General features: G+C 40.1%; 1 protein-coding gene across 2 annotated transcripts in view; it reads left to right on the top strand.

Annotated features, from left to right (window-relative positions):
- Positions 1-27,884, top strand: part of ACOX2 (acyl-CoA oxidase 2) — a 49,845-nt gene that overhangs the window by 8,751 nt on the left and 13,210 nt on the right. Inside the window, exons 5-15 of one of the 2 annotated variants that reach the window (XM_070936835.1) lie at positions 1,083-1,190; positions 2,155-2,274; positions 4,026-4,141; positions 6,005-6,177; positions 8,309-8,471; positions 10,727-10,917; positions 12,572-12,733; positions 15,160-15,265; positions 17,850-18,067; positions 22,385-22,517; positions 24,085-24,166. In XM_070936835.1, coding sequence (XP_070792936.1) covers positions 1,083-1,190; positions 2,155-2,274; positions 4,026-4,141; positions 6,005-6,177; positions 8,309-8,471; positions 10,727-10,917; positions 12,572-12,733; positions 15,160-15,265; positions 17,850-18,067; positions 22,385-22,517; positions 24,085-24,147 — 1,553 coding nt within the window. In that variant the 3' untranslated portion in view covers positions 24,148-24,166. Of the gene's footprint in view, positions 1-1,082; positions 1,191-2,154; positions 2,275-4,025; positions 4,142-6,004; positions 6,178-8,308; positions 8,472-10,726; positions 10,918-12,571; positions 12,734-15,159; positions 15,266-17,849; positions 18,068-22,384; positions 22,518-24,084; positions 25,783-27,884 lie in introns of those variants that run through there. The other variant, XM_070936836.1, reaches the window with a different exon arrangement.

Here is a 27,884-nt window from a genome sequence, read left to right as displayed (position 1 = left end):
TGCAATGCAAATTGTGTTCAGAAAAATAGTTATACAAATAGAATGTAACCCTAACCCTAATCCTAAAGAAATAAATATTCATAATCTCCATGTCTTCCATCCCGTTGGCTGTAAGCACTTGAGAATAACCCAATGCTAAAGAAATAAATATTCTTAACCTCCATGTCTTCCAGGCAGTTGGCTATAAGCACTTGAGAATAACCTAATGCTTAGGTAAAGAGGCCTAGCAATTGACCAAACCAAAACAATACAAAGTCTAGTGTATATATAAAGTAGTTCTAAGTTCTGGATTCTGCCTGAGCAGATCTTTTGCTTAATTAACTTTTAGTACAAAGTCCTTCAGTTCAGTTGTCCTTTACAGTCACTGAGCAGTATGAGGCAGTGTCTGTCAACAGAAACGAGAGAAGAGTCCTTTCTCCAACTACCTATTGTGCCTGGTCCCTAAATAATTTGGGGCCTTATAATAAGTTCACCTGGATAGGCACCCAGCCTTCCAGCCTATAACTAGAAAATAGGTACAGAATTATGCTAATTTTGCCACAAAGGTTCAAGTTGATCTTTAGGTCAAAGCTGTGATCTCTGAAGGATGGAAAAATTAGTCATAGTAAATTGTTAGACAAATTCAACCAGACAGTGATTTTATGATTTTGTATAGATGTTTTAGAAACCTCATATTTATTGGTGTGCATGTGTATGTGTTTTAAGAATTGACCTAGAAGTCCAGACAAAATGAGATTGTCATTCAATGAGTTCTTATACCAAGCTCTACTCCCAAAATCATGTTAGGAAATATTAAAATATTACAACCTTACTTTTAACTGAGATCTTTGCATGGTTGGAATTTGCTCACAACAAGAGAAACTTTGCACAAATTTCATTCCTGAGAAAAGACAATCTAGGATTGCTAAATCTTGCTAGCAAATGTCTATGGAGATTCTCAGTCATCTAGGTCATGGTTGTCCCAAAAGTGCTTTTTCAAAGTTCAACTGGACTTTGAAAAAGCACTTTTGGAAATAGTTAGCAATCTGCTGCTAGTTGTCAGGTATGCAGAAAATTGTCTCTTTTATCTTTTTGTTGCAAAGGATCTAATCTTCGAGGCTTGGAGACCACGGCCACATTTGATGTGGCCACTCAGGAGTTTATCATAAACACGCCAACCTTCTCTGCCATGAAATGGTGGCCAGGAGACCGTAAGTACCAAGCATGATGGTGAATTGGAACTAAATGGAAGGAATTGCTAGATTCATTTCTTCTTTTGGGTAAGGTCCTGCCTCACCAGTCTTCTCAAGAAAGCAGAACTCTTGAAATGAAAGCTACTTCAAAAGGAACTTCTATTGGAAGATAGTGATAGCAAGAAGGTGTAGGCAGGAACTAAGGTTTTCCCGCTCAAACTGTAGGTTAAACCATTGCAAACAGAGCCCCTTGGTCTGTTGTGTGGATGTTTGGGTGGTTTAGGGGTAGGGAATTGTGGTGTGCGGGAGTGTGTTTGGGGATTGTTATGTGTGCTGGACCTGGTCTTTGGGTATTAAGTGAATTTTGTTGTATGGGTATACTGTGTATACACGTACAATGACAATAAAGTCATTATTATTATTATTATTCCAAAGTCCAGTCCATCATCGAGCCGATCCTGAGGTGTGAAGATGTTATGAAAAACTCAGGCCAAGAAGGTGATAAACACCAGTTTCCAAGGCAACACTGCCACTCTCCTCCAGAGACAATATAAGGCAGATCGCTCGAGGCACATTCCTTTCCCCCTCTCCCAAGGTTCCTAAAGTTACAGCAAGGCAAAGCAAGGAATAGAAACAGAAACTTCATACAGAGATCCCCCCTCAAGCCTCCCCTGTTCCATCAGAATGACAGCGTCCCTATAGGAATTTATGGGACCTGACATTTTGTTTACGTGCAGCCTTTATTAATGTGAAGGCTAAAACTTTCTTGGTAGAATCATTGTTCGTTGAAAATATTCCAAAATCAGTGAGGACCAAGCAGTGAACTTTTCAAGTCAATTTCAAGTGTTTGGGTCTTGTCTTCTTTATGATGATTTTAACAATTAAATTGAATACTTAGTGACATTATATAGTAAGACCTGGGATATTCTGGACTATTATTTTTAACCAAATGATAACTTCTTTTCTTCCCATCTTCTTGCAGTGGGCCGAACTGCAACTCATGCTGTGGTTTTTGCTCAACTTTATCTGAAAGGACATTGTTACGGCATGCATCCATTCATTGTACAAATCCGCAGCCTCAGAGACCATTCTCCAGGTCAAGGTGATGTTTTTATGAAGCTCTTGGAAAGAGTAAGGTAGGAGTCTTTCCATTCTCCCAGATACAAGAAGAAGAAGAAGAAGAAGAAGAAGAAGAAGAAGAAGAAGAAGAAGAAGAAGAAGAAGAAGAAGAAGAAGAAGAAGAAGAAGAAGAAGAAGAAGAAGAGGAGGAGGAGGAGGAGGAGGAGGAGGAGGAGGAGGAGGAGGAGGAGGAGGAGGAGGAGGAGGAGGAGGAGGAGGAGGAGGAGGAGCCACCCTTAACCAAAGAATGCTAAATTCACTTTTTGATCTCTCTAGAACAGGGGTGTCAAACTCATGTCATCATGGCGGTGTCATGTGACGTATCCTGACCTTTTCCCCCTTCACTAAACTGGGTCAGGGCGTGGCCAGCCCGTGACACATCTGGCCTGCGGGCTGCAAGTTTGACAGCCCTGTTCTAGAAACTTCCTAGATAACAATGTAAGACTAGTCTGTAATTTCCTAGGTCTTTGTTTTTCCCTTTTCTGAAGACAGACTCCTTCAGACATCTTGCACCCTAACTTCATCATTTCTCCTGGATTATTCATGGGTTTGGCCAAACCATTGATTAATTCCTTTATTATCCTAAAGTCAGTGGTGGGATTCAAGTAATTTAACAACCGGTTCTCTGCCCTAATGATTTCTTCCAACAACCAGTTTGCCAAACTGCTCAGAAAGTTAACAACCGGTTCTCCCGAAGTGGTGCGAACTGGCTGAATCCCACCACTGTCTAAAGTGTAATTCATCCCACCTTGGATATTTAAATGAAGAGGTACATCCTACCATGTTTCTAGCAATTTCAAAGATTCAATCTTGCCTCAACTCTCTGCTATTTTTGGTTCTTTGGTTTAGTTGCCTATTAGTTGAGAAAGACTAAACCAATGTAAGAATTAAATAGCTCTGCCTGATTATTATTATTATTTTGTTTCCCCTTATTTTGAATGTATCTAAAAAAGCCCTTTTTGATCTTCAAAGTATCTTTTTCTAATCTCGGGCCATTCTGAGCTTTTTGCTTTCCTGACAGCATTTCTATTGTTCAAGGTTATATGCCTCAACAGGTAGTCTTTGAGTTACGACTATTATGGAACCTGCCCATTGTAAATCATAATGGTTGTAAAACAAGTTGGTCATGTGACCAATCTGATTTTATTGCAGCAGTCATTAAGGAAACCCATTGTTCACTATGACATAATTTGGCTGAAACCTGGAAGTGCCAATTTTGGGCAAAACACTCATAAAATGAGACCATGTGACTACAGGTTGCTGCAAATAGCCATGAATGCAGCCATGTTGCTGAGCACCCAAAGTCTGGTCACATGACTAGAAGGGAAGAGCAACCATTAAAACTTTGGATCTGGGTCATTAGTTCCGTTTTTCGGGTCTAACTTCAAATGGTTGCTAAGCAACTGGTCATACACTGAGGACTACCCACACTTTTCCTTCTTCTCATATAGATTCTTTCCATACCTACAGAAACAATGAGGGAATGCAAGAGAAGGAAGCTTATTTCAATTTTCTCTCTCTCTCTCTCTCTCTCTCTCTCTCCAAACCACCTAGCTTCTTGTTCAACTTTTCCAGTGGTGGTTTTAAGCGTTTCCCCTGCAAAGCCTTCCAATACTTTCCCCCTTTTGCATTTCTTTTAACAGATTTGTTTTGTATCCCCATTGTGCAACGGAAGATTTCCATTTTATGAAATCATGTTACTCATTGCTCTTTTTTTTTTTTTTTATTCCTCAGGAATAACTGTAGGGGATATAGGTCCCAAAATGGGCTTTGAGAATATTGACAATGGCTTCCTCATCCTGAAGAATGTCCGTGTTCCAAGAGAAAACATGCTGGCCAAATTCTCCCAGGTATAGATAAATAATTTTCATATTCCAATCAGTTTCAGAGTATCAAAGGGCATAGAATTCTGACACCTGGTTCAGAATTTTGTCAGAATTTTAGTAAATTTTCCTCTCTCCTCTCCTCTTCTCTCCTCTCCTCCGCTCTTTAATTTATAATTTAACAAAGTTGGAAGGGACCTTAGAGATCTTCTAGTTAAACCCCCTGCTTAGGCAGGAAACCCTACACCACTTCAGACAAGTGGTTATCTAATCTCTTCTTTAAAACTTCCAGTGTTGGAGCATTTACAACTTCTGGAGGCAAGTTGTTCCATTTATTAATTGTTCTAACTCCCCTCCCCTCTCCCTGCCCAACTCCTCTCTTCCCCTCCCCTCCCCTCTCCACACTACTCCACTCCACTGCACTATTTGAAATTGTAGTAGCCAGGGCTACAGAAGGTTGAAATATAAAAAGTTAAACCCTGGGAATCCTACCTACTATTACTACTAGTATTGTTGTTTGCACAGTCAGCCAGATGTTTGGATTAAATTTGGCATCTTTATTTACCTATCGAGTCCTTCCCCAGGACCTGGGCAAGGCATGTTGTTGTTTGATAGTGTTAAAGGCATTGTTTCAGGAGTAAGCAGTTCCCAGCAAAGCTGCCTTTTGCAATTGACTGGTAAATAATGTGTTTTATTGCTGTCCCGCAACAAATTTTTTCAATGTTCTCTGAGATGTAAAACCTGTGGTAGCCTGAAACCTCACCAGTTAATTAGGTAATCCAGCGCTGTTTCAATTGGACACAATTCCCAAGGGTTAGGGTTAGCTGCCCAGCAACTCCTTCGGGAATTCCCGGTAGAGGCCATGTATGTGCAGGGAATCCTGTTTGGCACTTGGTTCCCACTTCTCTGCCCGCCGTTGTAGCTGACATGCTTATTTTACAACAGGGGCCTCCAAGCTACAGGTTGATTTATGACCACAGTTGAGCCCAAAATTTATGTTATTGCCATATTTTACAACCCTTTTCATCACAGTTGTTAAGTGAATCACCGCAGTTAAGTTAGTAGTAACCCAGTGATTAAGTGAATCTGGCTTCTCCATTGACTTTGCTTGTCAGATTTTGTCAATGACGAAAGTATTCAAATAGTGCTCCAGAGGTTTTTGGGATTTCCACCCAAGGCGCCTATTATTGTTGGTACTATCTTTGCTTTCTCTTGCCACAGTCATTCTACTTCTACTTACAAGTCTTTGCATTTTGTTATTTTCTCCAATTCTTTCTGGAGTCAATCATCAACTAAACATATACCAATACCACACTCAATCTAGACAGCATTTGTCAGCCCAAAAATATTTTGTGGAAGAACTAGTTTTGATTTTCTTTTTAAACATAAATTTAAAAGGGAACACTCAAATCATTCAGCTTTTGTAATGGATTTTCCTTTTTAGTGTTATGTTGGGGGGAGTGTCCCAAAGGTGCTTTTTCCAAAAGCAACTGGACTTTGTTTCTCCAGAAGCTTCTTGGATGAGAAGCAAAATATATTGAAGGAAAAACTAAGTCTAGTTGCCTTTGGAAAAAGTACTTTTGGGACAACCGTGTCCTGGATGGTTGAGAATCTCCATAGACATTGGGGGGGGGGTGTTACTCTTTAGCTGAAGTACACTTTGGTTCACATTAAATATACCACAGTTCACCCATAATTTTCATATAGGATGAAGAAGCAAAATTGGCCCGTATTTGCTTCTCAGCCACAGTCTTCACTGGCAATGTTGCACTTTCTTTCTCATACTCACAAAATATGCAGGATTTAAGAATAAATTCTGAAAATTATTTTTTCCCTCATGCCCATCAGCTCTGTTCTCCAATACCTTTGTCTTTAAATCTGATCTTCCAGGTTCTACCAGATGGTCAGTATAAGAAGCAAGGATCTGAGAAAATCAACTATTTTACTATGATTGTGATTCGTGTGAACATACTTCGGGGTTCAGTTATTCCCTGTCTGATGAAGGCTTGTACTATTGCTATCCGATACTCGGTGGTGCGTCGGCAATCTGAGTTAAAACCAGGGTATGATATGAAAAGAGAGAAATGCTTCTGTCTGAATGCTTAATTTCCCATAGTTACACATGCACACATAATGCTAATCTCTCTTTACAATATTGTTTTCAATTTTGAGCAGGGATAAGAAATTGGTACTGTTCTGTATGTTGCTAGATTACAATTTTCAGCACTTATTCTGAACTCTATTGCCTAGAATTGTTATAGAAGCATTATGCTTCTGCTCAAGCATGAGAAAATTGTTTTAGAAATATTAGGGGGGATTCCAAATGCCATACAATCTGATTTTCCCATGGATGCCATAGTCACAGCTCAACCCTCCCAACTTCGATCCATGTTGCTACCAAAGAAATGTTTTCCACAGTATATTAGCATAAATCCAGGAAGTCACCTGGCATTGATAACTTAATTTATTTAATTCAATCAACATTGGTGGGTTTTGTTGTTGATTTATGTACTTCCAGGAAGTAATTTTTGATATGATTCTTTCTGATTGAAACAAAGCAGTCATTTTTATTTTTAAACAGGTCAAAGTCAATGAGCCAGGAAAATATAAATACAATTTACTGTCAATCATGGGAATAACAGCTTCAATTTTTTTCATAGAAAGAGATGTATTCACTGACCCTTAGGCAGCATTTGGAGGCTTAAAGGGCTGGGTTTTTTTTTTTGTTTTTTTTTTGCAGCCTTTGTGGAATTGAATGCAACATTTGATTTTATTGCTTTTATGTTATGGTAGAAATTGGAGAATCTACTGATAAAAGGCTGCTTTATCTTATTATTAATGCCCTTTGTAGCATATCCTGCTATGGTTCGGATTTGACTACGCTGGACCTCAATTTGCTATTTCTGTTTCTAGGGAGTTAGGTAAAAATGTGTTTTCCCAGCTCTTACTCTTACTTTGTATTATATGCTTACTTTGTATTTATATGCCAAAAATCTGACAAGAAAAATTATGCTTAGATGCATGAAAATGATGTAGTCACCATATCTTGTTTTAGACCTGGAATTAAGTTATTTACTACCTAAATGTTCGTATTGCAACAGCAATTCCTCATAGATCAGTTATGGCTGATAAAGAATCTGGTCCTTAAGAAGAGATTTACTCCACAAAAGCTGTTACTGGATGATTAAATATTAAAACGGACATTACCTAAACTTGGCAGTAGACAGTTCTTGGGAAGATAAAGGATGTATTTTTTTATATCCTGCCTTTATTATATTGATAATTTGAGGTGGTGAACATATTAATACTTCTTTCTCCTCCTATTTTTTCCCCACAACAACATTGGGAGGCGAGTTGGAATAGAGCATCACATGATGGACGTATTGAAACATTTTTTCCCTTTCCAGAACTAGGGTGGGTGCATCCGGCCTGCTGGCTGCCAGTTTGATAGGCCTGGAGGGAATGACTGGTATTCCAGCTAGTTTTGCATGCCTAGGAACTAGAACTCATTGTCTCCTGGTTTCTAGTCTGGTGCCTTAACCCAGGGGTGTCAAACTGGATTTCTCCAAGGGCGGGATCAGCATTGTAGTTGTCCTGCTGGCGGGGCGGGGGGGGGCGGACGGACAGACGGCAGATAGGATGGACGCCTCCTGCAGCAATCTGCTGGCCAAAACGGGGTGCGGGGCACAGACAGGGTGCCCTGTCCAGGGTGAAAACGGGATGCGGGGGGCACAGCCCCCCCATGCCCCATTTTCACTAGTAGAGGCACCCCAGGCCAGTCCTTTGCTATTTCCAGGCTGGCCCCACAGGCCAGATCTAAGCACCGAGTGGGCAAATCCGGCCCATGGGCCTTGAGTTTGACTCCCCTGCCTTAACCAGTACACCAAACTGGCTATCTGGGATGAGGCAAATCCAAACTCTATCCCCCATGGCCAGCATGTCTCATGCTAATCTGCAGATGAAATAAAGAACTGTAACTTCACTGTAACTGAACTGACCGATCTTTCCATTTTCCTATTGTGAAAAAGAGGGAAAAGAAGCTGAGATTTTGTGGTTTGCACTAACTTTGCTAATGGAGGCCAACAGTGTAATCAAGTGAAAGTAGAAAGCTCCTTCTGTTGTGAAGATAATTTGAAGATATGTGGGCAAAGTTTCCATTCATCGTGGTTAACCCTCAATATTCCCTTTCCTCAGTGATCCAGAGGCTAAGATTTTAGACTATCAGACCCAGCAGCAGAAGCTTTTTCCTCAGCTGGCCACTGCCTATGCCTTTCATTTTATTTGCGACTATCTGCAGGACACTTTCCAGAAATGCTACAATCAGACCAAAGAAGGAAAATTTGACTTGCTTCCAGAGGTAATGTGAAAGAGACATATAGCATCTTCTCATGTATTTAGAAAACTGTTGGCCCATTTCATCAGTCAGCAAAATTGCTCTTCAGTATCCACTCCATATCCACTCAGAAAAAATATCTCATGGTCTTCAGTAAAAAAATTACTCACAAGTCAGTGGCTGTTGAATTGGAGTTTGAGCTATGTCCTATGTCTTGAGAATCCAAATAAGGATGCTTAAAATATTAAAATACAGTATAAAATAGAAAACCCCATATACTCCAAACTCTTATGCAGGCACTGTACTCATACTCGGGTAGCAATTCCTGTAGGTTCAAGGTATGTGTTCTTTATAGATTTTAAAGATGTCATTATATCTAAAAATGAAAAGATGGAACAAGATGTTTCAATGTGGACTACATTTAACAAGCTTAGGCATTAACTTAATTTTGTTTCATTATTATTGTATAGCACTTAGACTTATATACCACTTTACAGAGCTTTACAGCCGTCTCTAAGCCGTGTACAGTCAGCATATTGCCCCCAACAATCTGGGTCCTCATTTTACCCATCTCAGAAGGATGGAAGGCCGAGTCAACCTTGAGCCTGGTGAGATTTGAACTGCCAAATTGCAGGCAGCTGGCAGGCAGCAGAAGTAGCCTGCAGTACTGCACTCTAAACACTGCACCACTGTGGCTCATGGATCCCTTTTTTCTGTTGTTTGGTTTCTTTTTCATTTAGTATATACATGTCATCATTGTAATATCTAGAACAGTGTTTTTCAAACTTGGCAACTTTAAAATATGACTGGGAAATTCTGGGAGTTGAAATCCATACATCTTAAAGTTGCCAAGTTTGAGTAGCATTGATTTAGATTTTTTAATTGAAATGTCATTTTTTATTGTTTTCTGTACTTCACTAATAAAATGATTTTTAAAAGCAATCCAAAGGGATTATTTCAGGAGGAATGTGATTGGGGCTTTTTCCTTGTTTGAAACAGAAGACTTTGGTTCGATGGACAGTTGTGGTTTCAAGAGATATTTGTGCATTGGCTTGTTTTACAACCACAAAACAAAGACTTCGGACATGGTCCAAGTAATGTTAAGAGCTTTTAAATCTGTTGTCCAGTATGGATGCTATTATTAATAGCAGTAATGCTTTTTTAATAGATGAAATATTGATTTAAGAAGGTAAAGAGAGTTTTAAGGGTGTGCTTAACTCTCTCCAGTATGAATCAGTGGGACTTGATCCAACCACTGGTAAGCATTTCTTGCCTACCTTTGAGCAAATAAAATCTTTTCCAAGCTGATGTCCTTCAGATGTGAGGGTCATTCCAATAGGAGGTTCTCAGACTTACTGTTGCAAGACTTTTGAAGGCTAGAGAAGACTAACCTAAAGAAGTTTTACTTATTTATACTGCACTTGTTCCCTTCCCCAAATCCCTGGTCTGAATCTACCATATGAGCTGTGAATATAAAGTAGCAATAGATGTAAATTCATGAATATACATGAGAAGAAAGAAAGTGTGCTTGCTTATTCATTTATTTTTCATATTCTCTATGGAAGTATTGGAGTTATATACCTTTTTTAAAAAAAAATAATTTACCATATTTTTCAAAGTATAAAACGTTCCGGACTATAAGATGCACCTACCTTTTTTGATGAGGAAAACAAAAAAAAAAGAAATCTGCCTCTGCTTCTGCCTCCCAGCAATTTTGCCTCATTGCAGCAAACAGCAAACAGCCTGCTTTACTTTCATTTTCATTTTTAGCATAGCTTGATTAGCACAAGAAAAAAAAATCTGCTCCCAGAAATTTACCTCCTTGCAGCAAGCAGCAGAGGCCCGCACAAAACAGCTGAGAGCAAAACAGCTGAGAGTCAGGAGGCCAATCCAATCAACCTGTGCTAATTAGGCTGTGCTGAAGCTGAAATGAGCTGTTTCTTCTTGCTGCTTGCTGCAAGGAAGTAAACTGCTGGGAGGCAGAGGCCAAAGGGTGGGGGCCAGTGGGGGGGTGGGAAGATGCGCCTTATACTCCAAAAAATACGGTAATTTAATTTTTTTTTAAATGTCTTTGAGTCAGTGTTTCCTCCTGGCAACTTCATGGGCAAGTCCCTGCAGTTTTTTTGGCAAGATTTTGGAAGTGGTTTGCCATTGCCTTCTCCCTAAGCTGAGAGAGCGGGACTGGCCCAAGGTCAGCCAGCTGGCTTTGTGCCCAAGTACAATTCACCACTATCTCAAACCAGATCTATCTTACCATTTTAATTTCTGCCATTTTGCAGCTTCACGCCCTGGCAGCAGGCATAAAAGTGATCACTACCGATTATTGCACAGCTGGAGTGGAGGTGTGTCGAAGGGCTTGCGGGGGACATGGCTACTCTCTTCTCAGTGGCCTGCCTTCCATTTATACGAAAGTGGTCCCGTCATGTACTTATGAGGGAGAAAATACTGTTCTCCTGCTGCAAACAGCCAGGTAACTTCAGTGAAAAAAATGTTACCTTTCATCTCTGAAGCCTTGCTAGAAACATCCTAGAACTAAGCAACCTAGAACTAAGAAGAAATTTTCTGACTCTTAGAACAATTAATCCGTGGAACAAGTTGCCTCCAGAAGTTGTGAATGCTCCAACACTGGAAGTTTTAAAGAAGAGATTGGACAACTATTTGTCTGAAATAGTTGGTATAGGATTTCCTACTTGATCAGGGGGTTGGACTAGAAGATCTCCAAGGTCCCTTCCAATTATTCTATTCTATTCTATTCTATTCTATTCTATTCTATTCTATTCTATTCTATTCTATTCTATTCTATTCTATTTCTATTCTGTAAAAAAAATGTTGAGATTCTAGAAAGAGTGTAAAGAAGAGCAACAAAGATGATTAGGGGACTGGAGGCTAAAACATATGAAGAACAATTGCAGGAACTGGGTATCTCTAGTTTAATGAAAAGAAGGACCAGGGGTGACATGATAGCAGTGTTCCAATATCTCAGGGGCTGCCACAAAGAAGAGGGAGTCAAGCTGTTCTCCAAAGCACCTGAGGGCAGGACAAGAAGCAATGGGTGCAAACTAATCAAGGAGAGAAGCAACTTAGAACTAAGGAGAAATTTTCTGACAGTTAAAACAATGAATCAGTGGAGCAACTTGTCTCCAGAAGTTGTGAATGCTCCAACACTGGAAGTTTTTAAGAAGAGATTGAATAACCATTTGTCTGAAGTGGTGTAGGGTTTCCTGCCTAAGCAGGGGGTTGGACTAGAAGACCTCCAAGGTCAATTCCAACTCTGTTATTCTATTCTATTCTATTCTATTCTATTCTGTTCTGTTCTGTTCTGCTCTGCTCTGCTCTGCTCTGCTCTGCTCTGCTCTGCTCTATTCTATTCTATTCTATTCTATTCTATTCTATTCTATTCTATTCTATTCTATTCTTAGTCCTAATCCTAGTCCTAGTCCTAGTCCTAGTCCTAATCCTATTTCTATTATTTCTATTTCTATTGATTTCAGAAGCTTTTCCAGAATACCTTTTACAAGCACTTCTGCAGCTTGTTTATAAAGTGAGTGGTCTCTAGCAGTCCAGGTATTTGATTTTCCAGCACTTGCATATTATGAAAGGAGTTCCTGCAGGGAAATGCTGCAGGGAGAACTTTCACATTTGCCTTCTTACTTCTATGTGTGTATATTTCTTTACTTAAAGATGTGGAGCTATTACTGCTCATTGGCTCCAGAAATCTTATGGAACAGAATATCCAAGAACATTCCAACTTCTTAGGGGACAAAGCTGCAAGAATACTTAAATTACAGCTTTTGTGAGAAAGGGAAAAAAATTGGCTGGACTGAGTGTCTCTCCCAGGTTCCAGAAAAGAATACTTTTACCTTTCTTTTTTTATTGTGGTGGTTATCTTTAAAGGGACAGGGCTGAACTAAGGAATTAAGGAAATATAGTGGTGTAGCATTCATAAGGAAACAGGGCAAATAATGTGAGCACAGATTACCTACATAGTAAAGATATTTTCTGTATTCTGATGTCCAAAAGTTATCTTTTTTTGCATCCCTATTGTTTATCTCTGAAAATAATTGTCATCATTCAACACGTCTTAGGGTGTGTCTTGGTTTTCATTTTTCTTCTTTATTTTGTAGATTTCTTATAAAATGCTATGGAATGGCACAAATGGGCCAGCCACTTCCTTCATCAGTTGCCTACTTTTCTTCAGTGAATTTTGGAAAATGTCAAGCCCAGGAAAAAATGGATTTCTTAAATCCTGATATTTACACAGATGCCTATAAGCATCGAGCCCTCAGGTTGGTATAAAGAAACTGGGATAGAGTTTGATATATACAGGTAGTCTTTGACTTCCAACCACAACTGAGATCAGAATTTCTATTGCTAAGTGAATTCCACCTGATTTTATGACTTTTTTTAACACAGTCCTTAAGCAAGTCATTGCAGTTGTTAAGTGAATCATGCAGTCATTAAGCAAATTTGGCTTCCCCTGTTGACTTTACTTGTCAGAAGCCATTTGGGAAGGTCACAAATGATGCAGCTGTTATGCACTTGTAATGCTGCAGCTGTTGTAAATACATTCCAGGTCACAAGCGCCTGAATTTTGATCACATGATCTTAGGGATGCTGTGATGCTTGTTCAATGCAAGGACCCAGTTATAAGACACTTTTTTAAAGCGCTGTTGTAACTTCAGTCAATAAATGAATGTTGCAGGTACATGTATTACATGCCAATCCAAAGGTTGGATAGTAAAAGATCAGAGAAAATTAAAGATGAGGCAGAATATTTACAGACCCCCTTGCATTCTGGACATAAATTGTTTCAATTCCTACCCTCAAAACAACGCTATAGAGCACTGCACACCAAGACAACTAGACACAAGAACAGTTTTTTCCCGAACGCCATCACTCTGCTAAACAAATAATTCCCTCAACACTGTCAAACTGTTCACTAAGGCTGCATTACTATTACTTTTAGACTATCACTAAGTGTTTTGCCGTATGATTCTTGACAAATGTATCTTGTCTTTTTATGTACACTGAGAGCACATGCACCAAAGACAAATTCCTTGTGTGTCCAATCACACTTGGCCAATAAAGAATTCTATTCTATTCTATTAATATAAGCTTCTTCCCAGAACTCATATGTTCTTCAGTTGGTTCCCCTAATTCCCAAGATTAAACAAATTGGTCATATGAATATAATAGCAAGAGAAAATCTGTGTTGTCACTAAGAATTGATACAAACTAATAGTGCATCATCATTTTTTTTAAAAAACCTCTCATTCAGTACTATACTTACCCAAGGAAGATGATTCTTCATCTCCAAAGGAAGAATAAACTGGTGGGGGTGGAATCAAAAATAGAAATCTTGTGTAAAATTCAGTTTCCTACCTTGTCCATTTAAGGATGCCAATTGCAGCTGAAACCATACTGAAGATATTGCGTGCATGCTTCTGTCCACTGCCCCATTAAAGTCAAATGTTACTGACTAAAATGAACTTCTTGTAAATTAAGATCCCTCTTTATAAAATTAAATTAAATTACTACCAAGAGCCTTGGTAGTACAGTGGTCTAAAGCACCCTGTTATTAAGAACAGCTGCCTGCAATTACTGTAGGTTCGAATCTCGCCAGGCTCAAGGTTGACTCAGTCTTCCATCCTTTCTAAGGTAGGTAAATTGAGGACCCAGTTGTGGGGGCAATAAGCTGACTTTGTATAAATATACAAAAAAAGGATGAAGGCTATTGCTTAGCGCATTGTAAGCCGCCCTGAGTCTCCGGAGAAGGGCGGCATATAAATCAAATAAAAAAAAAAATGATTTACCCTATCACTCATCACTTTACCTCATAAACAAGAATGCACACATATTCTCATGGCCCTTGCATGCAGTTTCCTCTCTCCTTCTAATAAAAGTGCAAAAATGAAAATAAAATAGAGATGGGTTGAGGGACAGGGATAGTACACCAGGGAGAGAGAAGTGGATGGGAGGAGGAGGAGAGGAGGAGGAGGAGGAGGAGATGGAGATGATACTTTTAGAAAACAGAATCCATGCAGGCCTGCTTTCCCAGCCAAGTAAACAGAATCAAAGGCTCCAGATTTGTTAGCAGGACTGTTTATAGTCAATTTCGCCTCCTGTTTCTAGCAGCTTCTATTTTCAAAAGGATGCCCCTGTCTCATTCATAAATAATTGGTTGGAAGAGGATTCTGTTGAACTTGCTTTCTGGGAAGGCCACTGGATAAAATATTTTCAGATCTCATGACTTTGTCCTCAGGACTGCTGATGAAACACCTCAACCGATATAGTTTACCCATAGCATCATAATCACCTCCACTAATTAACATTTGGACCAAATACTCACATAGTCAGATCTTTACACTGATGGTACAGAAAAACAATCCATATTGAAATGTAACTATTTTATAAACATCAAGCAGAACCTGAGATTCCCATGTAGTATAATGGGAAAATTGTAAAGTTGCAACATGGTCTTTTGTTGGTGTATTGAATTGTTTTTGAATTGCAGTGAGGGTTATTTTATATATCACCGTGTTCAGAAAACTCTTTTGTTCACAATTCTTCATTCCAGAATTCCACCCTCCCGTGTCACTGCATGGGTAGATCAGTCCTCATCTTCTGCATTTTTTAGAAATGAGGTAATCAATTTTTAAATTCGTTGAACATTTTGACATGTTAATATTTGTTCGCATTCTTCTCTTCTCAGGTTTACAAGAAATGCAGCAATAAAGCTTCAGCAGTTGGTTCAGGCAGGGAAAGCACAGTACGAAGCCTGGAACCAGTGCACTGTGCAACTAGCAAGAGCTGCAATGGTTGGTAACTATGTTGTGCTTTTCCCCGATCAGTTATTTTGCCAGGAACTGAGAATCAACCAATTAAATTAAATTAGGCTCAGGCAACAAAGCCAAGGAAAATAAGGCCCTTCACACTTTGCAAAGCCAGCTTTCGTGTAGGAAGAATGGAAGGGAAAGATGGCATAGACTTTTTAAGCTTTAAGCTTCAAGGTGTGCCCGTTCTTTTTTCTAATCTGCCATGTCTTCTCCCTATTTTAAAAAGAAACTTTTAAAATTAATTTTTCACCCAAAATATGTCATCCAAAATTAGATATATATTAGTCGAGTCAGGTTTCATGCAGTCAGTAGGCTTTGGACTTATAACATTTGCTTCAGTTCTACTCTTCATCCTATCACTAGCATTCCCATATATTTTTAAAAAATACATCTAGCATTCCCTAATTCAAATTTCATCTAGAGCAGTGATGGCTAACCTTTTTGCTGTCACGTGCCAAAAGCGGGGGGAGCGCAGGGGAATCATGCGTGCACGTGCCCACACCCATAATTCAATGCGCCCTGCTCCCCCACTCATGCGCGTGCGACTCCCCCATGCTGTGCCTGCTTTTGGCACACAATGGCACAGTGGGCCTGGTAGATCTGGTTTTCACCCTCCCCAGGCTCCAGAGGCTTTCTTGTGGGGGGGTGGGAGGCATGTGCCATTTCCAGCCTCCAGAGGGCCTCTGGGGGTGGGAGGAAAGCCTCTGGAGCCTAAAAAGCCTCTGGAGCCTGGGGAGAGCAAAAAACGGGCCTTCCAGTCTCACTGGAAGTCAGCAAATGGGCCATTTCCAGCCTCCGGGCAGCCTCCGGGGGTGGGGAAGGTTGTTTTTTCCCCTTCCCAGTCTCCTAGAAAGCCTCTGGAGCTTGGGGAAAGCGAAAAATAGGCCTTTCCCCCCGCTCCCAGATGCCCTCCCGCTGGAGCTGAGCTAGGGCAATGCTTGTGTGCCAACTGATATGCTCTGCGTGCCACAGGTGGCACGCATGCCATAGGTTCGCTATCATGGGTCTAGAGGCACAAACATGAAGCAGGAACATGATTCAAGAGCTGGATAGCTGAAATGTTTGTTTCCAACAAGGACTAAAAGCACACAAGTGAACAAAATCTATCTGGAGCCAGCTGGCTGCTTTTACTCATACCTTGCTCTTGTTTAGCAAGATGCCTCATTGAAGAACATAGTTCTGCTCGCTTCCATATGCGGCTAAATCTGAGTTCTGGGGTTGTGCCTTGTCATCTGACTGCTCCAGCTGAACAGGAAATGCTTGCGACTGATCAGCTTCCACTGAATCCTGATTTACTAATTTCTGAAGCTGACAATCCTGAAGCACAGGCTCAGCTGGAGTAGCATTGTCATATTCTAGGTCAAAGGCAGTCTGTGAATCGTGACTTATAACAATTGTTAAATTTGGTGTGTATATGTGTGTGTTAGAAGAACAGAGTCCTACCTTAAAATAAGCAGTGTTGGGTCATCTGTTTCCTGCATGGTCCACCAATTTGTTCTTTCTTAACTTTTCTGTTGACTTTCCTTTTTTGTAGTGATTTCTCAGGCCATGCATTTGGATCTGTTATATTTTCTCTGAGGAGTTAGGTGAATGTAAATTCAAAATGGTGGACATAAACGATTACTTAGGTTAATGCTGCTCAACAGACCTACTAATAAAAACATGGGGATTTGTCCACTGGTGGGATTCAAGTAAGTTAACAACCGGTTCTCTGCCCTAATGATTTCTTCCAACAACCAGTTTGCCAAACTGCTCAGAAAGTTAACAACCGGTTCTCCCGAAGTGGTGCGAACTGGCTGAATCCCACCACTGGATTTGTCTAGACATACCCACTTCCAACCTCAAACTGACCAAATATGAGGGAACATTAACCCATTTGGAGAAACATGCCTTTCAGATGTACCTCCCAGATAGGTGAAAATCTTTCCAGACAAATTTTCTGATCCTAGTTCCTGAAATCACTTTGGGCAGCTATTGAAGATATTGAAATGGAAGCCCTACTGTGTAGTAGAACCTCTCAAATGGGTTTCTTTCCAACCATTTTTTATTTATTTTATTTTATTTATTTGTTTCAATTTGTATACCGCCCTTCTCCAATAGGACTCAGGGCGGTGAACAGCCAAAATAAAAACAAGATATACAAAATTTAAAAACAGTTTAAAATAATTAAATATTTTTGGCCGCAATTTAAAACAAACCCAATTTAAAATCAATTAAAACTTAACCCAAACCTGTGGGATCAAGCCAGCCCAGCTAGTTGAAATAAATAAGTTTTCAGGGCCCGACGAAAAATCCGGAGGTCTGATATTGTACGTATCTCTGGGGGGAGGTTGTTCCAGAGGGCGGGTGCCGCCACAGAGAAGGCTCTCCCCCTGGGGGTCGCCAGCCGACACTGTCTGGCGGACGGAACCCTGAGGAGGCCCACTCTGAGCGAGCATACTGGCCGGTGGGGGGCTATTGGTGGCAGAAGGCGGTCTCGTAAGGCGGTCTCTTTTGACATACAAACTTTTAATATATGTTCAAGTTTATGGTATAAAGATCTGGGATATAACTCTCTCTTTTTCAGGCTCATAGCCATTACATTGTGGTACAAAAATTTACTGAAGAGTTGGAGAAACATGCAAAAGAATCTGCTATCCGGAGGATCCTCAAAAATCTCTGCGATCTCTTTGCACTACATGGGATTTTCTCTAATGCAGGAGATTTTATGCAGGATGCGTATTTTTCTACAGAACAAATTGACAGGGTGACTGAAACATACCTGGACCTCTTGACAGTCATTCGGTGAGGTGGTTTTCCTCTCTCCGCAAAAATGCATTTCATTCCGTATTTGGCTGGTACTTTTGCAAATCTAACAAACTACCTAATCTTTGGATAAACAAAAAGGGAGCCTGGCACATTTCAGGGATCCTTCAAGAAGCACTGATATCGCTTTATTGTTCTCCATAAACCTACTTTGCATCTGCTTCTCTATCAAGATTAACCGTATCATGTGACATTTCTGTGGGCACTGGACTCCCTTCTGTGTGAGTGAGTGAGTGAGTGAATATGAAAAGGGAGTTAATGTTTATCTATTTTATTTATTTATTTATTTATTTATTTTGTCAAGCATATATAAGATTACAGATTGTGAATACATGAAATGTATAAACATGATTATGAATACATGAGATGGTTACAAATAAAAGGGGACATTAGGACAGGGATGGTAGGCATGCTGGTGCGCTTATGCACGTCCCTTACAGACCTCTTAGGAATGGGGTGAGGTCAACAGTAGACAGTCTAAGGTTAAAGTTTTGGAGGTTTGGGGAAGAAACCACAGAATCAGGTAGTGCATTCCAGGCATTGACCACTCTATTGCTGAAGTCGTATTTTCTGCAATCAAGTTTGGAGCGGTTTACCTTAAGTTTGTATCTATTGTGTGCTCGTGTATTGTTGTGGTTGAAGCTGAAGTAGTCATTGATAGATAGGACATTGTAGCAGATAATTTTATGTACTACGCTTAGGTCAGACTGAAGGCGGCGTAGTTCTAAATTGTCTAAGCCCAAAATTTCAAGTCAGGTGGCATAAGGTATTCTGTTGCGAGCAGAGGAGTGAAGGACTCTTCTCGTGAAATATCTCTGGACTCTCCCAATTATATTAATGTCCGATATGCAGTCTGAGCAAAAACCAATTTGCCCAAGAAATGTCTATTTTTATACGTTTTAATTGTATCCTGCCTTTATTATTTTTATAAATATCTCAAGGGAGTGAACATACTTACTGTAATACTCCTTCCTCCTCCAATTTTGCCCACAACAACCCTGTTGCCTAAGGTGAGCTGAAAGTTTGGCTGAGAGACAGTGACTGGCCCAGGGTCACCCCGCTGGCTTTCATGCCTAAGGTGGGACTAGAGCTTATTGTCTCTGGTTTCTAGCCTTAACCACTAAATCAAACTGGCTCTATACCATAGTCATTGAGGAACACACTAGGTGCACACTAGATCAGCCTCTTCAAACTTCTGGTTGATTTCCTCATTTATTTTCCTAATGGGAACCTGGCAATGAGCACTGGAAATTCTTTTCTTTCTTTCCTTCTGTCAGGTTTTGAGGTCGTCTCAAATAAATTGCATTTCAAACAAAGTCTTTGATGAAAAACTCCCATTTATTAAGCACGACATTCTAACTCCGACTCCATCGCAGCCAACACTGCCTTCCTGACCCAAAACCCTCCCTTTCCTTTCCCCACTCCTCTGCACTCATTGGCCATCTTCCAAGTCACTCTACCCCTAATCTACTGCTCCAGCTCAAAGGAATTTCCCCCCTCCCCTCCCATCTCCTAGGGGATATTATCTCCAGGGAAAATAAGTAGGTGAAAAGTCAAACGTCCCTTTCCAGACGCCTCCGCTTCTCCTTCTTATGTCAGCTTTCCCACATTTCATTCCCTCAGAAATAATGGGTCCTAACCAAGGGTGCTATTCAACAGGTTCTGGAGAACCGGTAGCGGAAATTTTAAGTAGTTCGGAGAACCGGCAAATACCACCTCTGGCTGGCCCCAGAGTAGGGTGGGAATGGGGATTTTGCAGTATCCTTCCCCTGGAGTGGGGTGGGAATGGAGATTTTGCAGTATCCTTCCCCTGGAGCAGAGTGGGAATGGAGATTTTGCAGTATCCTTCCCCTGCCATGCCCACCAAGCCACATCATGCCCACCAAGCCACGCCCACAGAACCAATAGTAAAAAAAAAACTGAATTCCATCACTGGTCCTAACATTCTGTAAGTTAGCCCATTTGAGGTACTACAGCTTTGTTGACAAAGTTTTGCCCTATGATGCATTATTTGCCCACTTAAAGGCTGCAGACAGAAGAGTTTTCTCAGTATATAAATGTTGTTTGACAGAGTGAAAATGAACGGGACAAGCAACATCTGTTTGGCAGAGGATAAGATGTTTTACAGAGTGCAAAAAAGCAGCCTAGATCTAATTTACTTGACTTATTATAAACAGAACCATAATGACTACTTTTTTCATTTTGTGTTCTATTGCTACCATTGAAATACTATCCTAGTATTCCCCCCCGCCCAACTCATTTCTTTCCTCTGTAAAACAGGATTATATGTCTTTTGAGGTCTGAGAATCATCCTAGTCTTTAAGTTTGTAAAAAGGCTGATTCATTTTGGGAGCAAACCACGGTCAATGGAACCGCTGAGAAAAATTTCCAGTGGTCATAAGAGGGCACGGCTCCAATAAGCTTCTTGCTTTATCTTCAGAGTTAATAGAACAATAAATTATATTGCAAAACAAATGGACCGTGTGTATATAATTTATAAAGCTTGCAGAATCTGGTTGTATTGGTGGACAATTATGGTACATATTTTTGGTTTTGTTGAAAGGATATGTGTACAAGTTCAAAGAATGTAATCAAAAAGCAAACAAAGAAAATGTAGAGGGAAATTAGAAGTTCTTTTGTTTTTAGAAGTGGGTAGAAAAGGTTAAAAAAAAAGGAGCCTCCAGTAAAATGAATGGAATTAAACATGAAAGTGATGATACTATTTGGGAAGAAATTTGGAGAAACGAGTATTTTAGAAAGTGGGAATAATAGTAATATACTTAAAAGCAGAATTGAAATTAGGGCCATTAATATTACACCCCACCCCCACCCACCCCAAAAAAATGAAATGGAAGTCTGCATAAATAGGGAAAGGTGATAAGAGTAAATGCAAAAGTTATGTGGGAGGGAGGCTTAGGTTTCTGGAAAGGAACAAGGAAAGGACAAGATTTGGATTAAAATGTTACAAGAGTTGGCAAGAGCAAGATATGTGACTTTCCCCATGTGGCTGGTCAGCTGGTATGCAGACTAAATTTTTGCTTTAACCTGCCCAATCTTTTTTATATTGTATTAGGTCAAGGATAGTTTATGCTGCACTACTGTTTATTAATATAATTAACATATTTTGTTAATTATATTAATGGGAGTTGTGAAACAAAATTAACTCTTTATACTATTATTTAGCTTATGCAAATTGTTGATCAAAGCATCTTTTTTCATTCTGGCTCATATGTATAACTTTCATTAGCTTCCATGCTCAGTTAGAGAGCCTTGCAGTTGATTCTGAATTCCTGTTGTTCTAGATCAGGGCTGTCAAACTCATGGCCGGACGCGTCACACACTGGCCACGCCCACGCCTGGTTTAGCGAAGGGGAAAAAAGTTGTGATACATCACGTGATGCCATGACAAGGCGCGTTTGACACCCATTCTAGATTTTACAAAGTTAAAGGGACACATGCTTCTATACCAGGGGTGTCAAACACAAGGCCTGGGGGCCGGATCCGGCCTGCAGGGTACTTAGATCTGGCCCCTGGGGCCACCCTGGAAACAGCAAAGGACTGGCCCGTGGTGCTTCTGCCAGTGAAAACGGGCTCCTAGCTCTGTTTTCGGCTGCCACGGTCTCCTGCAACCCTCTGCCAATGAAAATGGAGCTCGGGAAAATGGAGCCCTCCCGAGTTCCGTTTTTACTGGCAGAGGGTTGCAGGAGGCCATGGCAGCCAAAAACAGAGCTCAGGAGCCTGTTTTCACTGGCAGAGTGCTCGGTACCACCACAGGCGCCCCCGACAGGAGTGATGTCGAGCTGGCCATACCCACCCTGGCCCCTCCACCCCGGCCCCCAGAGGTCAAACACAACCCTAATGCAGCCCTCAATGAAATCGAGTTTGACATGCCTGTTCTATACAGACAGAAGTCTGGAACCCAAATTATTACTTGCAGGAACTTCAGGCCAGGGCCAATGGCAAAAGATACTGAAAACTGTAGTTCTGCAGTATATGGGACAGTCATAGGCTACCTCTCTAGGAACTTCTATCCCAATGGTGATCCATCCATTTCCTGCCCATGAGTCACATATTTTACTAGTGCTTGATTTTTAAAAAACTTGTTTACTTCGATGCTTAAAAATTGCTGCTACCTCTGTACCTTTAGTTTTTACATTTCTAATCTGATTTCAGTCAGTTTTGATGTCTATATGAAAACTTCTGTTCGATACTTGGGTTGTACTTTCAGTACTTTTTTTGGGTAGAACTAATGGCTGATAAATTATGACTCATAAAGTATTTTCTGTGCTCTTTCAGGAGAGATGCTGTGCCATTGGTGGATGCCTTTGACTTTTCTGATGCATGTTTAAATTCAGCCCTGGGAAGCTATGATGGCCATGTCTATCAGAGGCTTTATGAGTGGGCCAAGAAGTCACCAACCAATCACCAGGTGAGAAGAATCAATGGAATAGAAATAGCATTAGCACTTAGACTTATATACCACTTCACAGTGCTTTCCAGCCCCGTCTAAAGGGTTTACGGAGTCAGCATATTGCCCCCAACAATCTGGGTGCTAAAGGAAGGGAAGGGAAGGGAGTCAAGCTATTCTTCAAAGCATCTGAGGGTAGGACAAGAAGCAATGGGTAGAAACTAATCCAGGAGAGAAGCAATTTAGAACTAAGGAGAAATTTCCTGACAGTTAGAACAATTAATGGAATAACTTGCCTCCAGAAGTTGTAAATGCTCCAACACTGGAGGTTTTTAAGAAGATGTTGGATAACCATTTGTCTGAAGGGATGTAGGTTCCCTGCCTAAGCAGGGGGGTGGACTAGAAGACCTCCAAGGTCCCTTCCAACTCTGTTATTCTATTCTATTCGGAATACCATTAAAAGGCAGTATTTAACAGGAAATAGTTGCTTTTTTCAGCATGAGATGAAGACAAAATCTATTTTTCAGGCTGAACATGCATTATGAAAAATATATTATTTGTGTGATTCCCCATAACTTGGTTAATCCTATATAAACATATAAAATATATACAAATCTGGACATAAGAAGTGATAAGATAGAACTAACTGTAACCTAACAAGGGTTTATTAACAGAACTCAAAACAAACAGAAAAGGTTAAATTTGAAATGATTTGAGACACACCTTGGAAGTAGAAAAAAGGGGATTTGAGGGCTGATTTAGAGGAGAGAAAAAGCAGGTAACAGTCAAAGAAAAGGGCAGCTCTGCAAACAGCAAGAGAGGCAGGATGGCAGCAAAAAAAATTGTCATTACAAGAATACCGATTACCTGGTACAAATGAAAAATTGAAGCAGTCATTCTGAATAACTTTAAATTCTGAATTTAATGGTCTAATGGGATTTGAAATGGGCATGTATATTACTTCTAGGCCTCAAGCCTGATGCGGAGACCATCTCAATGTTTCTAAATAGGACTTTGTACTCCTTTTCTGAAGTCCTTTCATGATAAGTTGGACAAGAAAATGCATTAAAAGGGAAAACTATGTACATGTTTTACAAACATGGGAACAGGCAATAGCCAGTTTAGTTTGTTTCACATAATACACTAAACTTGCATTAAGAAAATATAGTACCTAACCACTTTTACAAAATATACAGACCTAGCAGTTCAAAAGCATGTAAATGCAAGTAGATAAATAGGTACCACTTCAGTGGGAAGGTAACAGCATTCCATGCACTTTGGGGTATAGTCATGCTGGCCATATAAGCACGGAAGCATCTTCAGACAATGCTGGGCTCTTCAACTGTGTATTGGAAATGAGTACCACTCCCTAGAGTCAGACACAACTGGATAAGGGAAAAATTTACTTTCTATTAAGAACTTAGGAACCCTGGTTTCACTACATTTAGTTTAACACAGTGAACATAAAAATGGACAGTTAGTTATGAGGCTATAATGAGAAAATCAAGCTATTATGTTCTGCCTTGTCTTTGCCACCAAGTCATATGCCTAATGCTTTCCCTTCCCTTTCCCTTTTGCTTTCCAACAGGACGACCGGGTCTTCAAGACATACTTAAAACCACTTTTCCAGAATGCTCTCTCCAAGCTATGAAGAGGGGGTCTGACACAGGGTAACTCTTTTCCAAACTGCCTTTCAAGCAATACTGTCAGTTTTCCTTAATAAGCACATGAAATGTAATTGCAGACTGCCTTTAAGCTGGATAACATCAGACTCAATTCTCCCAAAGGTGCTTTTTCCAAAAGGCAACAGGACTTTTTTGATTTTTTTCCCTTTGAAAATGTTTTGTTTCTCATCCAAGAGGCATCTTTAGAACTGAAGAGAAGAAGCTTCTTGGATGAGAAGCAAAACATTTTCAAAGAGAAAAAACCCGGTCCACAGATCAAGGGTTGGGGACCGCTGCTTTAAAACAGTAATGATGGGGTGCTAATAGGAAAGGGTTCATAGAATTGGATTGGGGGGTGGCGCTTTTGAGTCGGTGCTGATTTCTAGCAATTGCGTAGATTAGTCCTTGCAGTTGGGATAATAATAATAATAATATTATTATTATTATTGGAGGTCTTCTAGTCCAATGCCCTGCTCAGGCAGGAAACCCTATACCAGTGATGGCTAACCTTTTTCCCGTCATGTGCCAAAAGTGGGGGGAGTGCGGGGGGTTTGCGTACGTGCGTGCCCACACCCATAATTCAATGCGCCCAGCACATGCGCATGTAACCCCCTGTGCTCCCCCTGTTTTTGGCATGTGATGGCACAGTGGGCCCGGAAGACTCGTTTTTTTGCCCTCCCCAGGCTCCAGAGGCTTTCTAGGAGCCTGGGGAGGGTGAAAACTGCCTTCCCACCCCCCCCAGAGGCCCTCTAGAGGCCGGAAACAGCCCGTTTCTTGACTTCCGGTGGGCCCGGAAGGGCTGAAAATCAGGTGGCTGGTGCGTGCATGCGTGCTGGAGCTAAGCTAGGGCAACGCTCGCGTGCCCACAGATATGGCTCCGCGTGCCACCTGTGGCACCCGTGCCATAGGTTCACCATCACAGCCCTATACCATTTCAAACAAATGGTTGTCCAATCTCTTCTTAAAAACTTCCAGTATAGGAGCACCCATAATTTCTGGAGGCAAATCGTTCCACTGCTTAATTGATCTGTCAGGAAATTTCTTCTTAGTTCTAGGTTGCTTCTCTTGATAATGAGAGGGAAGGACTGGCCCAAGGTCACCCAGTTGGATTATTGCCTACATTGGCATTAGAACTCACAGTCTCCCAGATTCTAGCCTGGTGCCTTAATCATTACACTAAAGTGGTTCTCATGAAAGTTTTAGGGCTTATTTAATTTTTGAAAAAGTTCTTAGTGAAACTCCCATTGGAGGCTTACTAGAGTTACTGAGCAAATCAATTTCACAAAATGACCCTGAGATAGCATCGCTGGGGGGCAGTTAGAAAATTACACCAGCTGTCCTTACTGATTGAATACACGCTGACCTCAAATCTGATTTTGCTTTACTTAAGTGCATTCTCAGAACCAAACACATCATATATATTGTGCTGCCTCTCCCATCGCTTCTAAAATCTCAAAACTTGGGGATGCTTTTTCTTACTGCGCATATTACAAATGATTGCCGTTTTATCTTGTGACTGTTAACACTGGATTCAGATCTGTATTCAAACTGGGTCTCATCTCCACTGTGTTTTGGACATTTGCTATTTCTCCATCTTCTACAAATAAAGTAACAAAAATTCACCGTGAGGTTAAAAGGAGTATGTTGAAATATAGTAAAACACACACACACACACACACACATCCCTTGCAGAGGAGAAACCCTGAAACATAGATGAGAATTGGATAAAACAAGGAGTTAGGTACAGCCAGAGGTATTATAGAGACATTTACAACTCTCTGTGAGATGAGCTAAGCAAATTTAAACTGGAATATGGGATTTGTCTACTTCTGCTTTGCAGTTACATTATATTTGTCTTTAAGTCACTGTCCTACAATCCCATTTATGAAGAAGCTTTTGAAGGACAAAAGAACACAATATACGAGTAGTTATATTTGTTATGTGGCTTAATTAAGAATAAAATGACTGACAGCCATTATATTTTTTTAAAAAAACCTGTTCAACATGCCCTGTTTCAAGTTGGAAACAATTGTTCAGACCTTTCTGGAAAGTTTCCAGTACTGTTTTAATTTTTTGGAGAAGTTACAAGTTCTAAATCAAGCACTGAACATCTTGGAACATCCAGAACATTTCCAATAACACCAGAATAACCCATTTCAAGCTTGAAATGTTTTGAATATAAATCAGTATCCTCTTACGGATAACATTCCACTGTGTAAAGAATTTGCTCATCAGGCATGACATTAAATTACATGAGTGAAAAGGTGGTTTTTTTCTTAAATCTAATGGGTTTCACAAAATAAATACCCACAGGAGCAGCCCTAGGTTTGTTCCCCTGAAGGCTAGCAAATAATCGCAATTGGCTGGCAACCAAGTGCAAAGGATGGATTCGGGCAGATCAGGTGTCACAACCAGGGGCCTCAGTTGGGTACTGCTAAAAGTTATAAAGGCAGCCTAATTCACCTCATAAAGCTGTTAAAAATTGTTTCTTGAAGCACTTGACTGAAGCTCCTGGTTGGTACAGTGCTGAAGGTGTGGGCCTAGAAACCAGAAGACCAACTGGGAGACTGTGTGTCTTCTAGTCCTCTCTTAGGTACCAAAGCCAGCTAGGTGACTTTGGGCCACTTTCTCAGGTGAGTCCACCTTTCAGGTTTTTGCTGTAAAGCAAACGGATCAGAAGCATTAGATATGCTGCCTTGAATTACAGAAAATAAAGACATAGAAATTTAATAATAAATTAAAATTTGGCAGTCAAGTGTAAAGATTTAATTACTACAGTCATGAGGGATTGAAATTTTAAAGTTAAAGAGGTGCTATTTCAGAATCTTGACAAAATGCTATGAATGATAAAAACCACATTTTATTATAAAAGGTTTTAATTAATAAATTATGATCTGGGCTGGGCATAGATGAATGACTCCTGTGATTTACAGACAATAAAAATTAGCTTGCTCCAATGGTTTCCTTTATCAGATTTACTTTCCTCTACAACATTTAACATTTATTTCGAAGTTTCTATTCCTTTTTAGAGATAATCTTCCCTCCCTGCCCCCTCCCCCCCCCTCCAGCAAAGGAAAAGAAACAGGAAAAATAATTATCCACACAAAGGCTCAAGTAGAGGCACAATTTCCTGCAATGTCAGCAACAACAAAAACGAAAGCATTATTTTTCATTGCAAATTTCAATGCTTATAAAAATCTTATTAAAATTGCAATTTCTTTCAAATCCAATAATATTGAGAGTTGCGTACCAAGTTGCAAATTCAAAATGAGTTGCTTAATTGGTACAAAACATTACCATGTTACCCCAAAAATAAGACCCTGTCTTATATTTTTTTGAACCCTGAAATAAGCGCTTGGCCTTATTGCCATGCACTCAAAAGTCCAATTGGGCTTATTATCAGGGGATGTCTTATTTTAGGGGAAACAGGATACTATTTGCCCAGATTCATTATGAATTTCATCTTATTAAAAATACTAAATTATGTTTCTGATGCAAATTAAACTACATATATACCAGAATATAACGCAGGGACCAATTTAATACAGCAAATGCTAAGGGTTTGCATCTGATTAATATTTAAACTTAGGTTTCTTCTCTACATAAAAATTTCTAAGAATAGATCCCATCCCAAAAATGTATGACGTCTCCAACTTAACTACTATATGTAAATAAGTATGTATGTATGCATGCATCTATGCATTTATGTATTTAAACTAATTTT

The sequence above is a fragment of the Pituophis catenifer genome, unplaced genomic scaffold, assembly GCF_029215685.1.
Source record: "Pituophis catenifer annectens isolate HBS135680 unplaced genomic scaffold, rPitCat1.0.hap2 SCAF_2, whole genome shotgun sequence".
Taxonomy (NCBI): Eukaryota; Metazoa; Chordata; class Lepidosauria; order Squamata; family Colubridae; genus Pituophis; species Pituophis catenifer.
This window is presented reverse-complemented; position numbering and strand designations above follow the sequence as displayed.